Genomic DNA, 18,435 nt, shown 5'->3' on the forward strand with positions numbered 1-18,435 from the left:
GTGACAATAAAGGCATTCTATTCTATTCTTTTCTATTCTATTCTAAAAGTATTGGTGGCGTTGTAAACTGCTGGTTTGCTTTGACTAGAAAAATATTTGACAAATGATAACAGGTGCTGGAGATGGTCACTATTGTAAAAAGACATCAGTCCTGTATAAAATAAGCTTCAAATTAAGCACTTTCGTATCAAAAACTACAAGATCAAGCGTGGTATCCTCACACCCAATCGGTGTTTAGTTTGTTCCATTGCTATCGTCCAATCCGCGGGACAAAAACCAATGACGTCGAGCCTTAGGGACTGAAACGAAAATCTTGTTAGTGTGGAATGGAAGGAGCTAAACTAGCTACAAGCTAATGGTCGGAACTAACGGACGTCTATATCTAGCGTCTTATATCTTCAGCGACTAAAGAGTTATTTGAAAGGTGTGTATAAATATCATAAGTCTTCCCCCTTTTAACGGTATTGTGGGTTAGCATTATATTTGGTGTAGCGATTTAACTCGTTAGCGGAGGTTAGCAGTTAGTCAGTCAGCAGGTAAGCTAACGACTGCAGTTAGTTGGAGAGTAAAGGGCTAACATGTTGATAAAACAAACAAAGGTTTGCGACAGTAAATGGTAGTCTTCACTCAACTCTATTCCCATGCAGACAGCGTTTAACATAAGTTATATGCAGATATTTACCGTACAGACAACTGGCTGGGCAGTTTGTGTTAGCATAGGCCTCTTAGCACATCTTTCGAAGCGATGGTCTCAAACAAACACTGAATTTATTTGGAGTTAGTGCAAGCAAACTATTTAGACACGGCTAACGTCTCTGCAATTAAAAAGCTATGCCGTCGTTTTGCGGCAAACATCCTGCTTCTTGTCTACCTGAGCCCCCAATAGTGAAGTGAGAGAGACACCTTTTCACTTCTGTTATATTTAGGCACATAGCCTAAATTAATGTGTTTATGTTCAACTACTGTGAACTGTAAACACTTTTTTTTTTTTAAATTAAGATACTAAATTGCAAAACCTAATGTATGTTGCTTTCCTTTTTATATATATTGACACGGATTCTTGTGCTTTCAGGTCGGTATCATGGGTGAACCACAGCAGGTCAGCGCCCTGCCTCCTCCACCGATGCAGTACATCAAAGAGTACACAGATGAAAACATCCGCAAGGGTCTGGCCCCTAAGCCACCTCCACCCATCAGAGATAATTACATGATGTTTGGCAACCATTTCCAGTGTGATGACCTCATCATCCGGCCTCTCGAAAGCCAAGGCATTGAGAGGCTTCACCCTATGCAGTTTGACCACAAACGGGAGCTCAAGAAACTGAACATGTCCATTCTTGTGAACTTTTTGGACCTTCTGGACATCCTTATCAAGAGCCCTGGTAGTATAAAGCGTGAAGAAAAGCTGGAAGACATAAAGCTTCTGTTTGTCCATATGCACCATCTGATAAATGAGTACAGACCGCATCAAGCCAGGGAGACGCTAAGGGTGATGATGGAGGTCCAGAAAAGACAGAGGCTAGAGACAGCAGAGAGGTTCCAGAAACATCTGGAGAGGGTGGTGGAGATGATCCAGGGGTGCCTTGCCTCCCTGCCTGATGACTTGCCTCAAGTGGAAGGTCAGGATGGTGCTTGTGATGGGACAAAGAGTGCGCCTCCTGCAGCTAGTGTTGGCTGTTCATCTGGGCAGGCCACCAGGCTGAAAACAGAACCTATGGATATAGAGGAAGCAGCTGCCAGCTGCATGGCAACAGGTCAGCAGGAGAAGAGCATCCCTACTTCAAGAAGTGACAAATGGGACAAGGATGCTGCCATGTGCAGCATTATTGATGAACTAGCATAGTTTAATATTATGTTCTTTCTTTTTTGTCGTTTCTTTGCTGAACTCTGTGTAAATATGGCACTTTCGTACATGGTATACACAGAATATTTTTGTTCTTTTTATTTTATAACTGGTTATGTCACTGGTCTTTGCTCCACAAGTCTTTAACATGACTGCATTCTGCTATTGAGTTATACGTATATGGTTGTAATACATCTCTGTTCTCATGGTTTCATGCACAAGAGTGATTTAGAGAGTGAACATGTTATACCTGTGGTTTTTGCCATACACATAAAAATGTGTGCCTGGGGCCTCAAGAATTATCAGCATTAAATCAAGTGTAACCACACTGTACAACAGTGATGCTCGGTAACCTCTCTTCTGACTTGGGAACTTTCAAAACACATCATCGACGAATGTTTCTTACTGCTAGCTTGAAACAGCTGGTGAGATAAAATGTTGGGCGCAACATTTTATCTCATTTCATCTTTGCTGTTTATGGCTTTCTCAACTGCATCGGTTCTCAAAGTTTTTCTAGTACGTTTAATTTAAATCCCCAAACTCCACAGTTTTTATCCAACCACTAAGAAAAAAAGTTTTACTTAAAGGTCACATTAAGAAAAAATCCACTCAAGTTTCACTTCACCTTGTTGATTATACTGCACCAGTGTTTCCCGCCATGCAGGTAGTGTGAGAACTGCTGCTCTAATAAGATGAGCACTCCAGCAAGAGAAATGCACAGTCATGCTTTTGTCCATGTGTGTCAGTTAATGTGACTTTATCATTCACGTTTGTGTTGTTTTACTAGGTACCACACAGTAAGGCTGATGCCTAAACCTTTATTTAGAAGTGACCAGTGTACTCGTTCACCCACGAAACTTGAAACTATGACAATAAATGCTGTCACATTAACGGGAAGCTGTGAATGTCAGAAATGGACATTTGAGGGTGCTAGCTGTGTTTTCAAGGGCCCCATTGAATGTTGTTTTTATTTAAAATGTAGAAATTCTGACTAATTCCGGAAAACATATTCCCAGAATAGAAATTTTTAACATAGATCAGGTGGGGGTGCGAAGTTTGCATAATTGTAATAAACCCAATAAACAAATTTGCAGTCAGAGTGCAGTCATCTCACAGAAACATAGAGGGCTTTATTAGACCCGTCAGAGCAGAGTCGCATGAAAACTCATGTAAATGCTGGACTGCCTTTATGTTTGCAATGCATGATTCTTGTCACTGATTTGCAGATTGTGTAATCCATGGAGAGTCGTCACAAAAAAGTCGTCATGTATATTATGTAAAATGTCAAATAATTCTGACCCCCTTCCCTCTTTTATAGGTTTTCATAAGCATACCTAACAGTATAACCAATTTTGTGTTGCCTTGCAGCAGATTGCTCTTACACAACTGTTCAGGGAAAGAAATGTGAGCCTTTCAACTGGTTGCTTGTAAAGCAATTCAAGTGCACATGTTTGGTTGTTGAAACTGAAAATACACCTCAGGCTGGTGATTGCAGCGCAGATTTCACTACTTGCGTTTCTGTGATGTTAGCTGAGGTGTCTATGTAACTTGCATAAGTTCAATAAATCAGTGCGTGATACACAAGATGTGTTTTGGCCCAATTTTTCTTTTATTTGAAAAGACAACCCAAGGTTGTTTCTCTGAGAATTCATCAAGGATTTCTGTTCTAATGTCTGTGCAAAAAGTGTGCTGTTTTTGAAGCAGGCAGGAGTCATGATGTGTGTTGCTCTGAGACATAAAGAGTATGTGTATTTGGCCAGTTGCAAATTCCAGCTTTATTTCATTGACCTAGAGTAAATGCTCTGCAGCACACTGCATTTTATGTAATGATGTAATGGCACAAACTGTATGCACATTTTTAGCTGTGCATAGACGTTAAGCTGTGTTTGTGTTGACCTTTTGTTTTAAACGACAAACAGGATGGACAGAACCAGGTAATATGCACTGATCCTTTCACCGCACCCCCTCGGAAGTTATTACCCTTAGCTGGAATTCCCTGCTTTGAGGCAAGGTAGTTTCCATAATTTTCTCCACCCTTGGATTTATCATATCCACCATTTTTCCCCTACTCACGCTATACCATCAACTCGTGCCCTGGGGTAGTTTAAATGTACAGATGAAAATAATAGGAAGCGTAGTCGAAGGAATTATGTTATGAAACTCGGCATCGTTGGGTTTCACAACAGGGTGGAAAGCCATTCACTTCACCCAATCGGGTTGCTCGCTGCTGCGTCACGTGATCTTTATTTATGTAATGCAATGGTGTTACACAGTCACCTAGCTTCGTGGCCGCGGAGAAGTAGGCTACAGGGGTTAATAGCGGACTCGGATTACTAAAGAGAAATAACATTAATGTGCGGATTTACCGACCTCGATCGTGCGGCGTGTTTGGATTTTTGGAGCGTCGAGGAAACCGGCGCATTGGACTGGGAGCCGAGAGTCTTTTTTGAAAAGGGAACATGGCATTTGTCCCAATACAAAGATTAAGTTAGGGCTGAAAACGAACAATGTCACTGAATGTTTTGAACACGAAAAGAAAATTTGCCAGGTGAGCGTATGAGGACTCAGTTTTGCAGCCGGACGGAAAGCGGTGTGCTTTAGGCAGATGTGTGACACTATTATTAGTGCATCGCCAGCTGCCAGCATGTAATTTAAAGGGTCCTTGCAGTAACAATACCGCCAAACCGTCTATCTGCAGTGCTTTGACGAACAAAGCGACAGTTCTTCCCGTGGGACACTGTACTAGTGACATAACCAGTAAAAAAAAAAAAAATACAATGGAAATGCTGGAGTGCCCCCTTTGCCTCTGTCTGATGTGCGAGCCGGTGACCGTGTCGTGCGGCCACACGTTCTGCCGGAGGTGCGTCGGGGGCTACCTGCCTTCCAAATGTCCGCTGTGCAAAGAGAGGCTAAAACAAAAGGAGGTGAAAAACACGAGGAACAACGTCTTGCTCATCGGCGTCGTGGAAAAGTGCTGGCCCGAAGAGAAGGGGATGAAGTGCCAAATTCAGGAGAAACTCAAAGCCACCGAGTTCGCGGAAGCGTTACGCTTAGCGAACGAGGGGCTGAACTTAGGTAAGTGACACACGTGAGAGGTCTTGACAAGTGCAGGCACACATAAGTGTGCCTGTGTGTTTTCTTTCTTTCTTTTTAAGTGTTTGTTTGATTTATAAATACTATTATTATTTTCCGTGGAATCAAATTACTTTTTTCCTCCTTTTCTTCCACTTTTACGCACTGCACATACTCTTTGCTGGTGTCCAGTGATGGTGCAGCCCCCCTAAAAGCCAAGTACCCGGGTTACTAAGAAGGTTAATAGAGAATGCAAAATGATCAAACATATTAAACCATTTGATTGAAACAACAAAGTAATTTGTGATTTGTGCTGAATAAGCAAGATGCAGTGGAAGAAACATCTGTCTCATTCAGCTGTATTACGCAGTTAAGCATTATGACATAAGGTGAGATGTCGATTGGATAAACGTATCTGGCACAGACTCGGTCGGTGTGTGTGCTTCTTTTATGCACCTCTGCAGGAGGAGGGGAATTTAAAGATGTTTTGTAATATTTTAAAAACTAAACAACTGCAGCCTTGCAAGCTGTTATCTGTGCAACTGCTTACCTTCGGCGTCTTTTGCATGTGCGGTTGATTTTTTTTTCTTTTTCTTTTCTTTTTTGGTTCATGCAGCCACAAGGAAGTAAAAGGGTCTGCTCCTGCCTTAGATGTGTCGATCAAGTCAGCAGGCGCCCAGGGGATCATGAGAGTGTTTGTGCTATGGGGAATCAGTTGAATTAACCTTCATGTTCGCCTCCTCTGCCAATCCAGTTAAATACTTCTACCTACCTTGCTCCAGCATTGCGGGCTCTTGTGTAACGAGCTCCCTGCAGATTTGTGAACTAGTTTTTTCCCCTTCTTCTTCTTTGTCTTTTCTTTTGATGATTTCTCATGGCACCTGTTCACTTTCACTTGTTGTTTCAGAGGAACTGACTTTGTGTTTGCAAATGCTTATGTGCATAACCTTGCAGGTTCTTTTGTAATGACTAGTCAAGTAGCTTTAGGTAACAATGTCACCAGGAACCTAGAATGCACACTAGTGTGTCAGCTGAAGCTAGAAAGTCTTGAATGGACTGGAATAGGAGATGACTGTGCACATATGTGAAGCAGAAGGTGCAGATGCTGTCGCCGCCAGGGGGGTGGAGGGGCTCGATCAAATATTAATTATCTTTATTTAGCGTGCCCGTGTGTGTGTTATGTCAGTGATTGAGGAGTGGCATTTAATTGCATTTTTTGTTTTATATGGTCAGTAGTGGTGCCAAAAGCAATTATTTCCTTAAGGCGGCGCATCATAAGTTCTTGGGTCGATTTCCTCCATGCTCCAGAAAGCAGAATTACTTGTTATGTGGGCCTGTTACTACCTGATGCGTGTTTCCTCATTTGAATGTTTGGATTGTTTTAATTTTGGCCACTTCTCCTCAAAAGCTCCACACACCATCATCCCTCACCTATCTCACCTTTTCTCACTTCCTCTAGTCCCAGACGACCAGAGTTTGAAGATGTTCAGGGCCGAAGCGAACTTGGGCCTGAGGCGTTTCTCCGACGCTCTGACGGACCTCGACTACCTCTGCTGCCTTCGCCCCAGCTGGACGGAGGTGAGAACGGAGCGGAGCCAGCCAGACGCAGTGTGCCTTTGCTGTCTGTGTGGTTCTTTTGTCCGGACAACAAAAGCTGATCTGTTGTAGGGAACATTAACAGTGCCACATTTATAGCATTTCACTGCACTCTGGTGTGGGAAAGCCGAATCTGAACCTGCACACCCTCCCACTGTCGGCTTGGTTTTGTAACATGCATGCTATGGCACAACTGTAACTGCAGGAAGAAGGTGTTACCTCATTTCATAATTTGCCTTACCATGTCGACCTGATACATTTGAAGCAATTCCCCTGCTTTTATTGATGTTATGTCATTCACAATGTTATGCAAACAGCTACTTATGTCATAATGTCATTTAATCACTCCATGCCAGTGGGTGACTCACTGCTAATGCAGAAAAACATACTGTACAGAGTCCATTATTGCATTGTTTCTGTTTTTATATCTAAATTTAGACAAAGCGGAGGTTATTGTACTCGGCCCTAGAAATCCTAGGAACATGGTTTCTAACAAGATGCTTACTCTGGGTGGCATCACCTTTGGCCTTTAGTAGCACCATGAGGAACCTTGGAATTGTTTATGACCAGGATATGTCCTTCAGCACACATACTAAACAAGGACTGTCTTCATTCATTTGCACGATATCTCTAAAATTAGAAACATCCTATCTCACCTCTGCTGAAAAACTAGTTCATGCATTTATTACTTCTAGGCTGCACTATTCATTATTAGTATCAGGTTGTTCTAAAAATTCCCTGAAAAGTTTTCAGTTGATTCAAAATTCTGAGTACTGACGGGGACTAGAAAGAGAGCATATTTCTCCCATATTAGGTTCTTTTCATTGCATCAATGTTAATTCATAATTAAATATAATTAATTAAATCCTTCTCCTCACTTACAAAACGTTGAATAATTAGGTCCCATCTTATCTTAACGACCTCCTAGTACCATATCAACCCATTAGAGCTCTTTGCTCTCAGACTGCTGGCTTTCTTGTACTTCCTAGGATTACTGGGAGGCAGAGCCTTCAGCTTTTAGACCCATCTTCTGTAGAACCAGCTCCCAGTTTGGATTTGAGAGACATACACGGCCTCTGCTTTTCACATTAGGCATAGAACTTTCCTTTTTGATAAAGCATATAGTTAGGGCTGGATCAGCTGACCCTGAACGCTCCCTTAGTTAAACTGTAATAGGCCTAAGCTGGTGCTTGTCTTATTGCTGGCGTTTCTTTCTAATATTAGGGTCGTTACCTTACAATAGAAAGCACCTTGTCATTGTGATAGTTCTATTTATATAGTTAAAACTGAACTGAACTGAATATCCAGAGATGTTATTTTACAGGAAATGTTCCGTAACACCATCATTTTACAGTTTGACTGACTCTGCCTCTAGTGCAGAAAAAAAAATCTGTAATTCTGCAACATACTTCATGTAGAGTTTTTGTTTAAATGCTCTGGAGGTCTTTGCTTAAACAGACACCAATGTGCTGATTGCATCACTCTGTTTGTGCAGGGGTCCTTTCATAAAGGGAATGTACTGTTGGAAATGGGTCAGCAGAAAGAAGCCCTCATCCACTTCCACCGTTGCCTAAAACTTCAAGCTGATTTTGTTCCTGCAAAGAGCCAGATTAAGAAGGTCTGTTAAACCTCCCCAAGAACTCATCAGTGAGAAATGTAATGTAATTCAAGTTGAAGAGCACATGCGAATCGATTCCTTATGTATAACAGGATGTAGCACAGACATAGACACTGCTAAATGAAAGGCTGGAGTCATAGAAGGTTAAAGCAGCACCTGCAATAGCATTCTGCGCAGAGTTGCGCAAATCATTTAAAGAACAGGTGATCTTAAGAGATGTTTTAGGATCTGACCTGAATTTTTGATATGTGTGAATGTTTGATTTTTTTTTTTAAATTATAGGTCACACCATGGGTCATATGTTCAGAAGGCAAACATACCTCTAATAAGAGAGCTAATTTTAAAGTTTGAACTTCTCTCTCTCTCTCTCTCTTACAGGCATAATTCCCTTGTAATTAAATGGAACTTTAATATTTTTTATTTGAAATTACAATATCGTTGTATTTACCTACAAATACTTAAAGTTATGCACAATAGAATAAATTTGTAGGCATTTTTTTTTTTACAGGAAACAAAGAAATAATTATATTGTAAATACATGTTAAGCTGGGCATCATTTCATAGAAACTTTGTGAAATGTAAGGAATATGGCACTTGTACAGGCTGTATTATGGTGCAGGTGAAGTACTTAAATTTACTTAAAGAGTTATTATTTCTTTGAAAAAAAGCCTTTTTACCCCTTTATTCTAGTGTACCTACCATAAAATATTAAAATTAATACTTAAAATTAATGTTCACACCCTCATTTTAGCTTTATTTGCATTTCTTCACTTAGGTCAGACTGCAAGAACAAAAAACTAACTTCACTGTGATGACAGTGAGGTATCATGGCACATTTTCTTTTAATATTGATTTTATTCTTACAATGGCAGATCCTGGAGGCAGAGGGAGTGGAAGTGCCAGAGGAGATGCCCTGCATTTTGCAGGCAGTGTCCGAGTACCTAAAAGAGCCCTGTCCCATCACAACCCTCGGCAGCTCGCAGGGGCCGGTTCATGCTGAAGGCTTCAAGCATCCTCATGGAGATAAGGGAGAAGGAAAAGGGAGGAGAGATACACATCAGGTAAACATTTCATATGTAGTTAGAAAATGCGTTTTAAAGATTAAGAAAAACAGGAAAAAAAAACATGAGGAGTGTCAGAATTTGCAAATAGATGGCCGTAGTCCTGGAATTTCCTCTGTTTTAACGTCCTCCCATGAGGTGAGTGTGGGGAAGCTTATGCACTTAAAAAGAAATCTTAACAGATAAAACCTAATATCTGCTTTCTCCAAGGTGAAGCATGACACGGGTACTGAATGCTGCCTCAGCCTCTGCCAAGCGGTTTCCTTCCTCCCCGCTGCTGATGAGGATGAAGAGATGATGACGAGGAAAGAAGACTTGCACGGCAAGTGTAAGTCAATATATCGGTGCTCGCATTCATTATGATTTGACTCTCATCTTTAACATCGGCGTACCCAGTAGGAGTCATTTTTGTCTTTTGCAACTGCAAACAGCTTTCTCCACCCCCGCCACCCAGCAGATGGTTTGAAACTACACGATGATCGGGACTTGTTTTCCGAAAGGTCAAACTCACTGCAAACGTTTCAAGGGAATCTGTTTTTGTGTCTTTTCTCTTTCAGTCTTAGGTGAAAGTTATCACGAGAGAGAGAACGGCATGGTTATTCTCACCGTGTCAGACTTTGAGTGCCCTCTCTGCATTAGGTGAGTGTGTTGGACTGCTCGCTGCAATCAATAATGCACCGCTGTTTGTAACGGGGTCATATATCTGGCTGGTCTCGCTTTCCTTGCTTTGTCTGGTTAGTGTTTAGCACACATGCCAGCACTCACCAGATTTAACAGCTAAATCATACATAGCATAAACAGCCTAATGTGTTATGTCTGTCCTCTAAAGGTTATTTTTTGAGCCAGTCACAACTCCTTGTGGGCACACATTCTGCAAAAACTGCATCGAGAGGAGCCTAGACCACAACCTCCGCTGTCCACTCTGCAAACAGCCGCTGCAAGAGGTAACTAGACTGAGTGCATTTAAACCCAATGGGAAGAAGGCCAAACAGCTCCACTTTAAATAAAAAAGTACTTTTTTTATTATATAAGCTTTGTTAATGCTACCACATTGCGGTCTTCAGGCGCCAGATTTAGCTCAGGCACTCTGACATGAATCTTTTCAATGCTCTACTTTTGTGACAATGTGTGCAAAGATACTGGGCCTCATTTTCTAATAGAAATGTTACTAAGCACACTCAAAATCAATGTTGGATTTATGTTGGCCAATTTAATTCTTAATACTGTCTGTGTGTGTCAGTCAATCTGAATCATTTTAAACCAGTGGGCTCTGGCTTGCTACCTGCAATCTGCAACATACAACATGCTATCACACTCTTTTATCCCCATTTCACTGTTTATAAGGAAACACATTTAAATCTGTACCATTCAAACAAAGGAAAGAGAAGGTCTGGCTGAAGACACTGAAACAATAGTATCTGAAGAGGAAGGAAGAAAAGGCACACTTTCCAAAGTTTTTCCACAGGGGTGATCATGCTTTAAAAGTGGGCTGAAATAAATAGCAGCTTTGCTGAATATATTTTAACCTAATAAAGCTAACTGTGGCTGAAGAAAAAAAGGAAAGACCATAAGAAAAAGACACTTAGAGGATATGGCGCAGCTGGTCTGTTAGCCCAAGATGAAAAACTTCAGGGAATTTTTGAACAACACTCATATCAGTCGCTATATGCGGGACTACAGAGGAATAACACTGAAACTGAAGACATCCAGCACGGATTCAAGTTGATTTTAGTAAATGGGATGATGGGATGATACCTATAGGACATGTAAAATAGCCAAAATGAAGTAATCACACAGTTATATCAGCACAGTTATATTTTTCGACAGTAGCTGTATATACAGCTGAGACAAGACTTTAAAAATGTACTATGTTTAAAAAAAAAAAAATCAAAATTTTAAGGGTGGCTTCAGTAGAAATTACTTGTGCTGCTAATTTGTGTATTTGCATATTATATGCATACTTGCACCACTGCCTTTTCATGCTTCCATTGCTGGACTACTGCCACTGGAGTATCCGTAATCAAACACAGACAAATCAGTCACAGATAAATATATATCTATGAGCACCCTGACACTCACATTAATGATGGAGCACAACAGTGCAAAGTATAATTTTTTAAATGGTTGCAGGGTTTTTTTTGTTTATTTTTTGCAGTACTGTAGTATCTTTTCTTTCTTCTCATTTCCAGTACTTCAGAAACAGGAAGTACAACCCCACAGTTCTGCTCCAGGACATCATGACCCGACTTTTTGCTCCCCAGTTGGCTGAGAGGAAACAGGTCCACGATGCTGAGATGGCTGAACTGTCAAAGTAGGCGCTTCACCGACACAGTCTACACCTAATTATTGTCGCGACTTTAATAGATTGTTTTGTCACAAAATAGCCTGTTGTGCTTACAGTTGTGGTCTTTTCTCTTTCTTCTAGTCTCACTAAGGACATCCCTATATTTGTCTGCACCGTGGCCTACCCTGGAGTGCCCTGTCCACTGCATGTGTTTGAGCCTCGCTATCGGCTGATGATGCGCCGCTGCATGGAAACCGGCACCAAGAAGTTTGGCATGTGCAGCTACGAGCATGGCAGAGGGTATGCAACAGAGTCTTCTACCTATTTCCACACGTAGCATACTGTACATCAAATTATGATGATGATGTTGGGATGAGAACAGTGGACTATATGATTGCATGTGTATAGAAATTTAAAATAACTTTCTCTAGGCTGTCTGTGTGTGTAGAGAGATTTTGGGTTTGACATTTTCCCGACTGTGAAGCTCACAACAGGCTAGGTGGAACCTGATGGGAATGTCAGCAGGGCACCGCAAGTAGACAGCGCAGGGGCAAAGTTTAAATCACTGATCTGTGACCCTGAGGGGATGGGAAAATAACAACATGGTCACAGGTTTGCCATGAGATCTGCTGTGCATTTTCATCTGCTTCTGAATAGCGTGCCTTTAAAGATCATACTACAACCTCCAGGGCTGAAAAATAAAGCCAGCACAGACTGGAAAAAAAAATCTGTAGTTCCTTGAGTGGCCACTGGACTCTTGGCCCCAAAAAGCAAGTCAGTATCCAGAGACCATAGACACTAATGTTGAGGCTTTAAAATGTGGTCCAGAAACTAATCTAATCTAACTAATCTCATCCATCCGATATGTGTGTATATATACAGTCTGTGCTGGGTATACCATGTTCTTGTAGGGAGACAGCAGTCATGGTGGGACTTTGATGACCTTAATCATTTTTAAGTTATCCTCATCTTTGTGTCACAGGTTGACATGGTTTCCAGTTACGTTCTTGTGTTCCTTCAAGCTAATAATGCCTTGAAAACGCACAGAACAAAACTAGTTTATATACATTACTATCTCAAAATAAGCTTTACTCCAACCCCCTCATATTCTTCCTGCATAATTTTCTAATTATTGCATTAAGATGTATTTTAATATGTTGAACCTAAAGACTGCTTTTTATCTCTTGTGCGTCAGATTCGCAGACTATGGCTGTATGCTGGAGATTCTCGATCTGGAGCGCTTGCCTGATGGACGTTCTTATGTGGAAACAATTGGTGGGAGCAGATTCAAGATACTGAAAAGAGGCCAAAGGGATGGTTACCACACCGCTGATATAGAGTACCTAGAGGACATCAAGGTGAGGGTTTCTGAGATTACAAACAGCAGCATTTCTCTCTCTGTCTCTCTCTTTGTGATTGTTAATATCGTTGCGTCCTCTTAGGTTGATGGCAGTGAGTTGGAGCTTCTGCAGCGTCTGCACGACAGCGTGTACCAGCAGGCCCAGGACTGGTACCAGCGACTCGGCAGCCGCATCCGCGAACAGATCAACAGACAGTATGGTGCCATGCCGGATAAGGAGGACAACATTCAGGTTTGTGCTTTAAGTGTGATGTTTGCTCTGTTAACCTTTGTAAAACTCATTTCCCTCACTCTGCTCAGTAGCCACTGCTTTTACCCTTTTAAATGTCAAATAGTGACCAGTGTTATCATGAGTGCAAAAAAATCTAAAAGATAAATTTTTTTTCTTAAGTATTCTGATCGATGTTTTCATGCGCCGTATTAGTATGTAATAGTAATGTTTAAGTTATAATAGCAATAGCAAAAACACTGAGGTTTTGCCTCAGCACGTCATTGACCAGTGAGATTATGTAATTGCAGCTACGTCCAAATTTTATATTCAGATGTTGGTTTTGAGTAGTGCTTCTTTAAAGAATGGCTTTTCTTTTATCTTTCAGTCTCTTTAAATGATTTTGTGGTAGTGGAACAGAGAATTATCCAGAGTATTATTCAGTTACACTTAGGTTTGGGCGATTGGACGAATATATCGATCGTTTTTACAAGGGCGATTTATTCATTTATTTGCCAGTGGGTACGTTTGCTAATAATGATGCAGCTAATAGAAAAGTCAACAGAAAAAAAAGTAATAGCGTTGTTTTAACAGCACCTTGTTTCATCTGCGAGCAAATGCACCCTCCTCAGAGTGCGCCCAAATGCTTGTTGATGGAGCTGCAGAAGCTGGTGATAGCCTAGCCTAGCATACTCAGCCAGATGGCGGACACGTACAAGTCGTGTTTGAGTACTTTGCTCGTACTATACGTCTGCACAAGTCACACACCGCTTTGGTTACATCCTTAGGTTTACCCTTTTTCGTCCCAAATGGGCTGTCAGCGTTAACGCGCCGTCATCACGACTAACATGATTAACAATTAACCCATCTGGAGCACAGACTGACTCAAAATCCCTGAAATGTCTGGATTTCGGGCAATTTGTCCAAAGTTTGTTCATTCTGCGCTCCAAATGAGTTAATTGTGATGACCGCATTAAAGCCGACAGCCCTAATTTTTTGGGGAAATTAGTTCGTTCATGTTTGGACTTCTGAGTTGTAGACGCGCAAATCCGTCTGTGCCTGATTACATTGCTGCGCCTGCCAAAAAGTCTGCACAGGCGCGAATGTATCGCCCATCCTCAATTATTGGATTGACGATTGTCGGTTGGTTGAGAGAATTTAAGTTTTCATTACCATCACAGGGTTATTGGACTGGTTTGGCACTTAATGTATTTTCATGATTACAGAGGCTAAACTTTCTCTTTTAGGCTTCGCCTAATGGTCCAGGATGGTGCTGGTGGCTGCTGTCTGTCCTCCAGCTGGACCCCGCCTATCAGACCACCGTCCTGTCCCTGAACTCTCTCAAAGATCGCCTGGGACACCTCCGCCTTGTCCTTGAGTACTTCTCTCAGAGCTAAACCCTCCAGCACAGTGGTACTGAGACCACGGCTAACTGACACCAATATTATGCACAGCACATTTAAAAAAGAAGTGAAATCAAACAAATGCGCACACAACACATTTTGAGTTTCAGGGTTGGGTTTGTAACTATCCTGTATCGTTTCTATGGACTGTGCTCGAGTCACAACTGAAAGCCAGATCACCTGGCTGCTAGCTAAAAGCTTGTGATTTTTATCACACAATCCAGTTGGTCAGAGTCAGGTTTTTGCTCTTTTGAGTGTTTTATATATTTCTTACACCAGAATATTCTTCTGCGCACACACACTGTACATGCTGTACCAGTGAGAACTACAGGGTTGACCAAAGATTGATCATGAATTGTGGGGAAATCGATAACATTGCAGAAAACTAACACTGGGTGTCACTGTTTTACTCCAGTTGTTACATTTAGAAAATCATGCAATAGCATCAGCCCAACTGTTAAACGTGCATATATGATCTACTTCAGCTGCACTTGTTGCATTCAGAAGGAAGAGAGCAGAAATAAGCATAAACAGCAATCGGCACTTAATTTGTAGAGATATTTTTGCAAGACTATGAACCTCCAGAGGGTGAAAGTTCATGTGCCAAAATATTTTTGGGGGAAAATTCACAGTGATTGTCTTGTGCTGCACAACACTATTTGTAATGCCTGCATGTTAACTGCATCTACGCTATTGACTATGACTAAGTTTGTACTATTAAAGAATATTCTAAGATCCCTATTTAGCACTGGCAAATAATCCAGTAATTTATACTATCACATGGCAGCAACTTGAGTATCACTTTTTAAAGAGTAAAAGCTGCTGTTTTTTTTTCTTTTTCAGTGAAATGATGGCATTGAGATAGCAGCAGGTTTGCATTATGCTACAAACCTGCGATTATGCATGCTGATGGTCAAGTAGCAGCACAGCACTGCATGTACGTGTGTCAGGTGTAAAATAACAAGTCACTCTTGACACAAGCCATTTTTTTCCACTTCTTTCTTTTTTCTTTTTCTTTTTTTTCCAAAAGTAGATATGGTGTGTTGTCTGCACTGATAACAGTTACTGTAAAGTTTGAGTCTGTGTAGGTGGTGACACCTAACTCTGGCCCATCTACCACCAAAGTCGTGGTGCCTTTGAGTGCCTGGGCTGACCCACCAGGAGACCTGCAAGTCTTAGTTTTTACATGGCGTTGATGATGAACTGGGTGATCTTTTGTGGATATAGTGCTACATTCCGTGGAATGTTGAAGCTGTAAAGTAACATAGAACTAATTTACTAAACACTATAGGCTTAACTGGGTGATTTTAAAAAAGAAAAATTGATACATGTGCCATTTATATAAATAGCTGGCCAACTTGTCACTGTGTTTATGTCTGTCTATATCATGGATGCTGAAGCTAGCCTTGATTCCTTTTATGCCTTTTGTATGGTGGGCAGCAAACTTTCTTTCTTTTTTTCTTTTTTTTTAACATTTCTTGGCCAACATATCACTTTAAATAATAAGAATTAGACCAGCAACACACTTAACAGATACAGTTTGTATGACAGCGAGTCAAAACCCCGCTACAGAGACCGTTTAGATATAGCTTAGGCTCGAAAGAAAAAGGCTGTTCTTCAATTTCACATGCACGGTTGAGAGATTTGAGGTAATCTGAAGATGAGGGTAGAATCAGAGATGACAATGAATGTGCTACAAAAATAAAACACGAAAGTCAGTTTCCTGCTTCCAGACAATAAAGCTAACTCAAATCAGAAAAGGGATTTAATTCCATGTCCACAGAGGCGATTTTTTTTCACCTCTCTGACTCAATTTCTAAGACAAATACTTTTGCACAGTAAAATCATTTTGGTGGGGCTTTGTTTTCTGATGCTCACCTACAGTCCCTCACACCTCTTGCATGTTTCCGTTTGTCAGTGTTATTGTTTGAAGAGATTTCCATGAATAGAATAATGATCTGTGTCGATCATAGTCAGCTATGTCACGTTAGTTTACCCTGCGCCGCTGTGAGATTACAATTCACAATGCTTTTGTTTTTTTTACAGAACAACTCATCCCAGTCTAACTCTTTGTCATCTTAGTGTTTAGCTGGTGTCCATTCATTGTGTAGCTTCAAACGTCTGCTAATGCATGCCCCCCCCCCCTTTACACCCTGGCAGCTGTTCATTGACATCGGTGCTACCGGACTGTCAAAAAAATGCCCACAAGCACAGTTAAACCAGTTTTCACTGAATTCACACCGTCTCCGATGCTGAACACGAGGCATAATCAGCGACCTGTTCTTGGCAGCGATTGCCCATGAGAATGAGCCGCACAGTTGTCTGCTCAGGAAAAAATAAAAAGGCTGTGAAAAGCACCATGGCGACTTGTTCCTGCTATGTGCTGCAGATCTTACAGGAAACGTTGGCCGCTGTGGTTGGACGGTCAGTGGTCTGTGGGCTGCGTGTGAACTGAAGACATGCCTGTTTTAGTACCACTCTGTCAGCAATGGGTGCATGCAAATCTGCCGAAAGCGAGAACAATGTGCGCCAGATGACGGATTTGCTTTTAAATCCCCCCCCCCCCCTTCAAGCCAAGAGCAGCGAATGATCTTGATCTGAATATTTCTTACCTGCTTGCCCACCCCACCCCCTCCCTCCCAGATTGAACTTTTTAAATGTTGTTATAAATAAAAAAAATTCTCACATTCTGCGTAATCTTCCTTTAATTTTGTGTCTGAGTGATTTGAATGTCACGCTGCCAGTTTTTCTGGCTACATTTCACGCCAAATGGGAGCGCCAGGGTCTATTACAATTCACAGCATGACAGAAACCGACACATAGGAAGAATTGATGGGAGCGAAACATGCCTCACATACTGATAATAACACACTTTGGCAGGGAAACTGTTATAATTACTGAGAGAACTGTGAAGTGCTGCAGCTGTGGCAGTGAGAAAGGAGTCCATGATTTCCTCTTGTGGATAGAAATTTAAATTAGAAGAGGTTGAATGGGTATTCCCTGTGAATGTCCAATTGGAAGCTATTTCTAGATTAACTACACCAGCTCTAAAGAAATTGCAGGGGTTATGATGACTCACAACCTTCAGGCATTTCTTTTATTAATGGTGCATAATTCAAAGTTGGTTATTTTTAATCCAACCCAGACCTTATGTGTTAAATTGGAGGAAGTGACTGCAGCAGCACAATCAAAAATATGTTGATACATGTTTTTGTTGTTGTTGTTGTTTTACATAAACTCTAAACCTGCAATAGCCTACATATATGTAATGAATCAAGGTTCCACCAGGGGGCAGTCTATACCTGCTAAAGACTAAGGCATGGGACTTCATAAACGAGGAAGGCTTCACAAGACTGTTATTATATTTTATTTTTCTCATTATAATCTCAGTCCCAAACTGATCACGTCCACGAAAATAGGGTCAGCGTGAGATTCTCCAGTACAGAGGCGTTAATACAAGAAGATGAATGTAGATGTCTTTGAACAATAATAAGGGGGAAAAAAGCATCTGTGCAGCAGAAGTGAGGTATATTTCCTGCCGACGTCCTCTGCATAGGAAACAGACAGATAAAAAGAGGTTTCACTGGCTTCAGTGAGGTTCTGTAATGCAGCTCAGCGTCGACATCAAAGCCCATTACATTTGAAGAATGCCACAGCTTTTCTCTACTAAATTGATCCATCGGCTTGCGCTGACTCCCCGCTTGTGTATGACTGAGTAAGGATGACAGGCGTTTTGTAGGAGTTATGCAAAGGGGAGAACTCGCTGTGACTCTGTGCGTGCTAGTATTTCTGCTGTTAAGAGAACCAACATTTCTTGACGGGGAAAAGAGAATCCCCTGGATATTTTGGTTAAATTATAATATATAAAAGTTGAAATTTTCTGTTAGGTATGGGTCTCGGTGCAAGGCGACAGATAGAGGTAAAGTTAAGGCCCTGAGAAACAATATTGATACAAACAAGTTTGTATGCGCACGACTCCTTAATAATTAT

The 18,435-nt window shown here is 41.3% G+C and overlaps 2 protein-coding genes across 3 annotated transcripts; both read left to right on the forward strand.

Annotated features, from left to right (window-relative positions):
* Nucleotides 1-224: 224 nt before the first annotated feature.
* On the forward strand, nt 225-3,427 carry med7 (mediator complex subunit 7). 2 transcript variants are annotated; one of them, XM_005719573.2, is made up of 2 exons: nt 225-424; nt 1,073-3,427. In XM_005719573.2, the coding sequence occupies exon 2, from the start codon at nt 1,082-1,084 to the stop codon at nt 1,841-1,843; it is 762 nt and encodes a 253-aa protein (XP_005719630.1). In that variant the 5' UTR covers nt 225-424; nt 1,073-1,081; the 3' UTR covers nt 1,844-3,427. The 2 variants fall into 2 exon arrangements, with proteins under 2 accessions (XP_005719630.1, XP_005719631.1); XM_005719574.2 differs by lacking the exon at nt 225-424 and adding an exon at nt 485-536.
* A 642-nt stretch (nt 3,428-4,069) lies between these two features.
* lonrf4 (LON peptidase N-terminal domain and ring finger 4) lies at nt 4,070-17,087 on the forward strand. The gene is made up of 12 exons (XM_005719575.1): nt 4,070-4,918; nt 6,375-6,493; nt 8,007-8,129; nt 9,002-9,190; nt 9,401-9,518; nt 9,748-9,829; nt 10,020-10,134; nt 11,380-11,501; nt 11,616-11,774; nt 12,670-12,832; nt 12,917-13,066; nt 14,290-17,087. The coding sequence occupies exons 1-12, from the start codon at nt 4,621-4,623 to the stop codon at nt 14,437-14,439; spliced, it is 1,788 nt and encodes a 595-aa protein (XP_005719632.1). The 5' UTR covers nt 4,070-4,620; the 3' UTR covers nt 14,440-17,087.
* The last annotated feature ends 1,348 nt before the right edge of the window (nt 17,088-18,435 follow it).

The sequence above is a fragment of the Pundamilia nyererei genome, unplaced genomic scaffold (genome assembly GCF_000239375.1).
Source record: "Pundamilia nyererei isolate P.nyererei 1_Seehausen unplaced genomic scaffold, PunNye1.0 scaffold00001, whole genome shotgun sequence".
Classification (NCBI taxonomy): Eukaryota; Metazoa; Chordata; class Actinopteri; order Cichliformes; family Cichlidae; genus Pundamilia; species Pundamilia nyererei.

Bases quoted from the DNA above. Each gene is read 5' to 3' on its own strand.
- med7 (XM_005719573.2), top strand. From the start codon at position 1,082: ATGGGTGAACCACAGCAGGTCAGCGCCCTGCCTCCTCCACCGATGCAG.
- lonrf4 (XM_005719575.1), top strand. From the start codon at position 4,621: ATGGAAATGCTGGAGTGCCCCCTTTGCCTCTGTCTGATGTGCGAGCCG. The intron at 9,191-9,400 runs GTAAACATTTCA...GCTTTCTCCAAG, and splicing joins GGAGGAGAGATACACATCAG to GTGAAGCATGACACGGGTAC. The intron at 13,067-14,289 runs GTTTGTGCTTTA...TTTCTCTTTTAG, and splicing joins ATAAGGAGGACAACATTCAG to GCTTCGCCTAATGGTCCAGG.